Source organism: Scyliorhinus canicula, chromosome 5 (assembly GCF_902713615.1).
Source record: "Scyliorhinus canicula chromosome 5, sScyCan1.1, whole genome shotgun sequence".
In the NCBI taxonomy this organism is placed as follows: domain Eukaryota; kingdom Metazoa; phylum Chordata; class Chondrichthyes; order Carcharhiniformes; family Scyliorhinidae; genus Scyliorhinus; species Scyliorhinus canicula.
In genome coordinates this window covers 147,784,249-147,792,735 of record NC_052150.1, presented here as the reverse complement: position 1 = coordinate 147,792,735, position 8,487 = coordinate 147,784,249, and the positions used below count along the sequence as shown (strand labels likewise).

At 41.1% G+C, this 8,487-nt stretch overlaps 1 protein-coding gene across 1 annotated transcript in view; it reads right to left on the bottom strand.

Annotated features, from left to right (window-relative positions):
• Positions 1-260: 260 nt before the first annotated feature.
• egfra (epidermal growth factor receptor a (erythroblastic leukemia viral (v-erb-b) oncogene homolog, avian)) overlaps positions 261-8,487 on the bottom strand; it is a 307,739-nt gene continuing 299,512 nt past the window's right edge. The window contains exons 24-28 of the mRNA XM_038797793.1: positions 7,820-7,917; positions 5,961-6,128; positions 3,966-4,010; positions 2,849-2,957; positions 261-1,652 (exon numbers count right to left, since the gene is read on the bottom strand). Coding sequence (XP_038653721.1) covers positions 1,252-1,652; positions 2,849-2,957; positions 3,966-4,010; positions 5,961-6,128; positions 7,820-7,917 — 821 coding nt within the window. The 3' untranslated portion in view covers positions 261-1,251. The remainder of the gene's footprint in view (positions 1,653-2,848; positions 2,958-3,965; positions 4,011-5,960; positions 6,129-7,819; positions 7,918-8,487) is intronic.

Sequence of the window (8,487 nt, the reverse complement as noted above, 5' to 3'; positions counted from 1 at the left end):
CCTGCAGAGTATTTCCAGCTTTTTCTGCTTTTGTTTCAGATTTCCAGCACCTGCGGTACTTTATCTGTTCTGTACGAATAAATTTGGTTTCATCTCAATGATAATTGCTGCCTCATTTCAGAACCTTATTCCCAATCATGACTTTGCAACGGGGAATGGAGCGAAACAAACTTAAGGGTTGTAATAAAAACAGAAAATGCTACAATGCTGGGTTGCATACTGGGTTAAGTGATTTCAGGCTACAATGATAGGTTTTTTTCTTTTTAGGTGGGGAAGAATGAAAGGGACACACTAAGTGAGGGGTAAAACAGGAGAAGATTAATACTGCACTTAATCACAGCTATCGGTAAGATTTGGATAGTTTGGGGAAAAGCAAATTAAGTCACCTGTTAAAATTGTGCGTTCACCCCATACTTAATTGAGGAGAAGAAATAGGGCAAATAAATTCCCATTGTAACCACCCCATGCCACTCAGAACCCCATGGGCGGGGGGTGCACTGCCTCAATCATAAAAGTGAATCTCGACGACAGAGAATTCCGTCCTTAGTTTCAGCCTGAAGATGCGCAAAATCAACAGGCGGAATTAGCTTATGTGGCATTCTGCGGAACCCATCAGTGGTACTTTGTTCATCTTGCCCATTATTCATTGTTGTGATTTCTCCCAGCGATAGCCACTACCGTTCCATGGCCATTTAACCTGGATATTAAGGTTTATATCACATATCTATTGCTCAGATACCATACTTAATGCTTCCTTTCAAATACTAAGAAAAAGGATTTTAAGAGCTTTTTAAAATCAATTTTGTAAAACCGAAATGACTTGCATGTTATGAATATGCAGGTGTTGTGATGAGAAGAATACGTTCAGCTATATGGAGGCGGACATTATGAAACAAAACTTGACAGTATGCACCAGTTTCTGAAATTTGAGCTTGAGCGATTTCACCGAAAACTTTATCTACATATATCAAAAGTGTGATTTAGAGATTTTAAAAAAACAGAACTGGAATGTTACTGAAGAAAAACTAAAATCTATTCCATTTCTGGGTTGCTTGAACCTAATTTAAATTGTCAGAGTAGAGTTCCATCACCGGCAAAATCTGAATGATTTGTTTTAGTTATGAGGGAATATTCACATTGTCTCTTCTTCCCAGTCTCCTCCATGGAAAGATTTGTAACTGTACCCCAGCTTCATTGCAGCTAAAAGTCACCATGGAATTGATCCATCAGTTGGTGGTGTGCCGGCCCATGTCATACCGTGGAATGTTTCTGACCCGTAGGTGGCATTACAACACCAAGGTACTCTGGATTCTCAGCAGCAGCATTTCTGATGTGACCATTCACTTTTGTGTGTTTTGGAAAAAGATTCTGCTGGTATTCAGGGTTGTCCAGGCTCACATTGTGGCTTGTATTCTGGTTCCAGTGATTCAGAGGCTGAAGCCCCGCTTTGCCACTGGGTTCAGAGGCATTCACATATTCTACATTCTTTCCTATATCAAGGAATGAGTTCAAATACTGAGAATCAGTAGCAGGGCCCCTGCCATTCTGGTTGAGAGGCATAACAAGCTCTTGGTAGCCTGGGTTTTCCATATCAGAGACTGGGCTTCTCAAGTTATTAGGAAGTGGGTTTCTCTTAACTTGGTTGATGTACTCTTCAAAACAAAAAGAGAAAACATATTAACGTACTCAGCCACAGCGAATAACACTAATCTCTTCTTGCTCCATGAATGTGAAGAGGTGAGACAAACATCTTCTTGGGACAGATTTTCTGATGATTTTTTATCATATAAACGAGACATAACAGCTTAAAAACATACACTGACAAACATATAAGGCACTACTTAATGGAAGTGAAACAGAGTCCCATGTCGGCTGCATTTAGCTGGGTGTTTCCTGGCATTGGCAGCGCCGAGAACAACCCCGCAATTAAACGGGACCCTGCTTCAGTTCACGGCCTCAGCAAGGAATGCCCCGCCGAGGCTGCACTTAGTCCCAAGCTCCGATCGCCAGTGCAGAAAGCGATCAGGGCGCCATTTTTAAATGGTGCCCTGATCTCGAGACCTGCCCCACAGCAGCCTCCAGATCCCCCAACACCCCAACTAATGAGGTGGTCTTCGAGCCCTCGGCACAACACCTCATAAGGGCAAGGCACCCCTGGCCCGATCCCCCAGGGCAGGATGCCACCCAGGCACAATGGCACTGCCAGCCTGGCCAGGCCAGCATTGGGAATGCTAGAGTACCACGCTGCCCAGAGCCCCACCACCCAGGGGCTCCCAACCATCTGGGAGGCACTCCTAAGTGCCGGTGTGCCTGGTCCACGTTGTTCGAGAATAGTGCTAAACGGCTCGCTTAAGGTCTCCGAGGAACGCGGGTTAGATCCTGTGCCTTGGGTATCTCGGGTGAGAGCATATTCAATTGAGCCTTATTGTTCACTTGAATATGCAAATCTGGATCCCAACCTCAGTGGGTGAGATCCAGATTGTGTCACCTTGTGAGATTTCGTTAGATGTCACGAAGTGCAACAAGGCCATTACCTCTCAGGAGATTTAGCGGCCTCGTCACATCCTGAGTTGGACACAATGAGGCTGGTAGATCGCGGCCATAATTTTGAGTAAAATCACATTATATTTTCATGAATTAAACAATTGAGGCATTTTTTTTTAACTGAACTTAGCAATTGATTGAATAGCCTGAATCAAAAAAACTCATTGCGGAATACAGCTATCCATTGCATTTTCCCAATGCATAAAACAATATACGAAACAGTGCAAGTCACCAAATTATTCATTACTTATAATTTAGTTCAAGCATCAAAAGAGAACAATAATATTGTATCAGGTGCACAAACCTGGAGCTGCTTGGAAACATCCATTTATGTCAACATCATCTGGGGGAAGTGTTGGATCAGCACTATAGCGTAACATTTCACTGTCTTCTCTCAAAGGGATTCCTTGGTGCTGCACAATTAACAATAAAAAGAGTAGAAAACATAATGGAATTGTCGATTTGCTTTTCGCCACTGAGCATGTTACATTGTTGGTAGGTAAGTCGTGATAGAATGAATTGCAATATTACATTTTCAGCTCCTCTTATGAACATACGAATTAGGAGCAGAAGTTGGTCACTTAGTCCCTCAAGTCTGCTCCGACATTCAATAAGATCCTGGCTAATCCAAACTCCACATTCCCACCTACACCCAATCACCCCTTGCTTATCAAGAATCTATCCACCTCTGTCTTAAAAATATTCAAAGACTCTGCTTCCACCACCTTTTCAGGAAGAGAGTTCCAAAGACTTACAACCACCTGAGAGAAAAAGAATGGTGACCAACTAATCAATTGCAGCTGGCATCACAGCGCAGCCAGATCTCCAGATGTGAGCTATTTCTAGCCATGCCTGCGGGTATTCCGGCCGTGAGGGGTGGCCATAAAGTCTAAATAATCTACATAAATTGACAGGAAGAATATAACTTACCTGAAAAACTAATTCCTCCTGCTACTCTCGATTCTTGAAGGCCACTTAACTAATATGAAAGTTTATCACACCACCCTCTCCAACTTATCTGTTAGATTTTATAAACAAAGATCACTGTTTAATTTGATGATATTTTTATTTTTTATCCCCCCCTCATTTTAATTATCTTAAATAGTCCTTTGATAAATAATCTTCCACTGAAACATTCACAATAAATGACCTTGTAAGATTTGTAAGAATAGAAGTATTTGTCCACTTGCCAATTAAGAAAACAGAGTTTCTGATATCTTTCTGAATGAATTGATTAGGTTGGTAAAGTACAAAAAAGCTTGGTTAGGTACTGAATGTTGCTAAACTAATGAGGTCTTGTGTGGCTAACCTTTCTATTGATTGAACAATATGCAACTACTGCTTCATGTATTTTCCTCATCTGTGCCGATAATTAATAAAACTATCATAAATTGGAGACATAAATTTGCTTTTCTACTTACGCCATTTCTGCTAATTAATGTTGATGAGTTGTTGCTCGTCATGCTCTGTTGGCAAAAATCATAAGCAGACGATGAGTGATGAGAAGAAACATTGAAGAAGCAGAAACAAGACACAATATTCAAAGCTCTTGTGGCAAGATCCTTTTAATTACTAGGCTCTGCTAAATTAGAATCTAGCTTTCCTTTGATGAATGTAAGCATCATATAGTGTAAGTTGAGGTGATAAATCAAAACCGTAATAATAGCACATCATCATGTGCACGACCATCAATCTCAGCATTTATAGTATAGACCATCAAACTAAAGCGAAAGTCAATGACATGAATTCACGGGACGGGGCAGCACTGTGGCCTAGTGGTTAGCACAACCGCCTCACGGCGCTGAGGTCCCAGGTTCGATCCCGGCTCTGGGTCACTGTCTGTGTGGAGTTTGCACATTCTCCCCGTGTCTGCATGGGTTTCGCCCCCACAACCCAAAAATGTGCAGAGTAGGTGGATTGGCCACGCTAAATTGCCCCTTAATTGGAAAAAATAATTGGGTAATCTAAATTTATTTTTAAAAAAATGAATTCAAGGGACTGTAATCTGTGTTCAGCATTTATTATCAGGATAAGCTAAAGCCAAGCTAAGGTATGCTTAGCAAGTTCTGACACCTAATGGGCTCATTCTCAGAGTGGAAATGCAAAGGTTCTAAACATAAATATTAAATGTGCCCAAATTATCAAATCCCTTTTCACATGAAAGAAATGACTAAATATCTTGGTGTTGAGAAGATAATGTCAAGCAGGATACAGATTCACCCATTCACATCACCCTCGAATGGTCTGTTGAGAATAAAAGAGCAATACTAATATGGCAATAACACTGAAGCCTTAAAACCAGAATATTAAGCCTTTGAACCATAGCATTTAAGAAAGGATCCATCACCTGTGAGAATTTCAAGATGTAACCTGGCAATTTAGGCTAAGGACTTAAAAAACAGCTCAACAGGGATTAAGTTCGAAATGACAATACATAGATATTGGTCCAGATTCTGTGGCAAAAATAACAACAAGGCTATCAGTGCTCACTGTTATTAAAGAGTAAACCAGACAGCAACTCCTGGTGTCCTCACATGTGCAGTTAAATGCAGAGGTTACTGTATTAGCTACTCTGCTTCTTTCGAATATTTGCTGTATCGATGCCAAGGGAACATATCAGAAATGGCTTTGTCCACTCGAGTCTAAGTGAACTTTTAATATGATAAATTTTAATCATCACGAAACTACCTTTTTGGTGCTGAAAATGTAGTTTACAAGTGCGGGGAGACATTCCTTCACATCTTAATTATGCCTGCAGATCTTTTAAAAAGTAAAACATTATTTATTTTTACTTGTTCTATTTCTTATATCTCAGACTTAATGCCAGCGTTCATCCCTTCTTTTTAGTTCCCATTCAGTACATTTAATTAACAATACTAATACACATTTCCTGTTTAATAATGCATTGGTCAGTAACGAGTCTTCAATCTGATTGGTTAAGGAGAGTCGCCATTGCTTACATAGGCCCGGGTTCCCTGTGCTCAACATAATCCAGGAGCAACAGTAGCTGACATTGTGCTATTCTGAATTTCTGATAATGGCAGGTTACAGGGCTAAAGCCCATTTCAAATGTGTGGGCCAGTGTAATTATAATGAACAATTGGTGGCATTCATTAACTGCTGACTGCAAAATCCAGGCAATTAACAGTATTTATTATCATACGGTATTGGAGAAGGCATCTGCATATTTTTACCAACAACTTAGACTAAGTCCTGAGACTGGAACATGAAAAACAGTGATAATGAAGTTTTACAATTCCACATAGATAAGTGAATTCTGCAGGTAGCAGAGAAAAATAATTTACACTTGCTTTAAGAAACAATTAACAAGACTGCAGCGGCATTAGATTATACACAATCATGATATACATGCCAAAAGGATGCTATGAAATTGATTCATAAATTGAGAAACTCACTGTTGATGCACATAAGGGTGTCCTTGATGTGGAAGGACTATTGAAGAATCCTGGATGAGGAACAAGGTATTCATCCGCATCCACAATATCTTCCATTTCTTCTTCCTCCATTATGGTGCGATAAAATCTTGAATCCGTTGGACTTGGTAGATGCATGTGATCATCACCCTAGCAGAAAAATAAGTCTATTAAGACTTCCTTCCTGACCTTGGTGCAATTTGAAATTAGGTTAAATTTTCACAAAGGAGACAGAGATTCAAAAGGAAAATCTTCAAGAGTGAGTGTACAGTTATACCTTTGGTTTTGAAAAGGACACATCCACATATCACTTTTTGTGATGCTGTTTCAACCTTGGTATAGTTTATAACTTCTAATAATCTATGCTCTAGCAATAATCTCTCTTGGAACGTTCTCCCTGGAAAACAACCATAATAATTATCGATGATCCTGAACTTCCGTGGTGTGGCAATTAGAGTCGGATTGCCATTTACCTCAAAATCCTTCTGATCTTTTCACACCCAACTTTCCGAGTCAGGCAGATCGGGAACTGTGTCCTACAGTGTCCTCCTGGGGCCTTCTGTCGAGGGCTGCAGAGTCACAGGTAAAGAGGCCATGCCCACTTTTCTAATGGCGAAGGCTGCCCGTAAATTTAAGGGTACATTTAAAGGCCCATCGACCTTCAAGCCAGGAATATGGTAGGTTTGGATGATAGGTAGTTAGGTGTTTTTTTGGGGGGGGGGGGGGGGGGGGGGGGGGGAGGGAAAGTCAAGTGGTTGGGGTGGGTTTGGATGGGAGGTGGGAGGTGTGTAGTCAGGGTGCGGTGAGCAGTTGGGCATTGTGGTTGGGAGGGTTGTGGCCGAGGAGCTTGTGCAGTCTGGTAGGGTGTGTAGGGGTGTGTGCAGTCAGGTGGTTTCAGTCAGGGTTTCCCATGCAAGTCAGGGTGTTGGGGGGCTAGTGAGGGTAGTCAGGAGGTCCCGTGAGGGAGGGTTGTGGGATCTTCTGTGGGGTCCGGGGGTGCAAAGTCCTACAGGGGGTTGGGATGGTGCCCCATTGGGGTCTTGGGTTTGTGGCATAGTGAGGTCAGGGGTAGCCGGGAGTTCTGTGGGAGGGAAGGGGGAGGGGGAGGGAAGGAGGGGCAGATTAGTACAATAGCTACCCAGGAGGCAGAAGTAATTTTAATTCTTCTAACTTTTTCTGGGTAACTATTGATGTATGACAGTTGGATCAATCCGACGTTTGTGCTTTAAATTGCATTTTTGGATAGTTCCCAGTGTAGGGCAATCTTCTAAGGGAAGACCGCACTTCCTGGTCAATTGCCGTGAAAACGTCCAGCAGGGCAGGGCATGAGGTTTGTGATGTTCCCCAGCATTTCTTTGGGGTACCTCCAGATACATTGTCCTGGAGCTTGGAGGATATGGGCTGATATTTCAAATGGTTTCTCCATCTTGTTACCATGGACAGGCAATTCACAGTTTGTAATCTCATATTTATAAGCTTTAGAAAAGACCTAGGTTTCATTTGCAACATTTTAGAAAGTTTAATGAGTGGATTATTGTCTCACAACAGGCAGATTCTAGCCAAGCTATCAAGATATAAAACACCTTTCTCTGAGCACTCTATCTGAAGTGTTTATATACTACAACCATCATATTGAAGCTCCTATGCAGAGACCACATTAGGGTTTCCAATGAAATATGAAATGATGGTCAGAACCCACTTGCCATTTTGATAGCATTTGCAGACACCTATCACTCTGTTAAGCTTGTTTGCCTACTGGAAATCCAGAAGAAGAATTTGCCCACAAAGCAACATAGTTTTCTTTTTTATTGTCAGTGATCTTCGATTTCAAAGTCCCTTACCTGAATAACAAGGTAGCGTGATGGATCTCGGGCCATTCGGGTGAATTCGGAGGTTAGCTCACGGAATCTAGGCCGACTTTCTGCATCAATCATCCAGCCTAATTCACAGACATAATTAAGGAGACATTTCACTCTGAAGTTACTGGTGAAAATGTATAATCTCAAATTTCACTGAATTAAACTCCCAGTCAGAACACAATACTTTATAATCCTAATTCCAGTTGAACATGCTTAATTATTCATTGCTCAGCAATACAAATCCAGTATTCCAGCCCAGGCTAATCTCTTCCCACTGACTACCTACTGGTAAAAAACTAAAGCTCACAAAATAACAAAGATTCTTCATTTGGATTCAGCAGTTATGTGAGTGATTGAAGGAATTAAGGTGCATTGATGAAAAGGCAAATCTATTTGCTTTGACTCTAAACATGTAGTTTGAATTCGCCATTGAACATAAGCATCTTGCATGATAATTATTCATTTATCAGGATTTATTGTTGCACAGATGCACATTTTTTCTGGTGAATGCATTTGGATTTTATTCATCAAGTTGAGAAAGAGAGGAGGTAGGAGCTGTTTGCTTCAAACATCATTAAACCAAAGCTAATTAAATCAAACTATGTAATTTCAGATGTGAGAGTCGACCATAAAATACATATTTAGAGGAA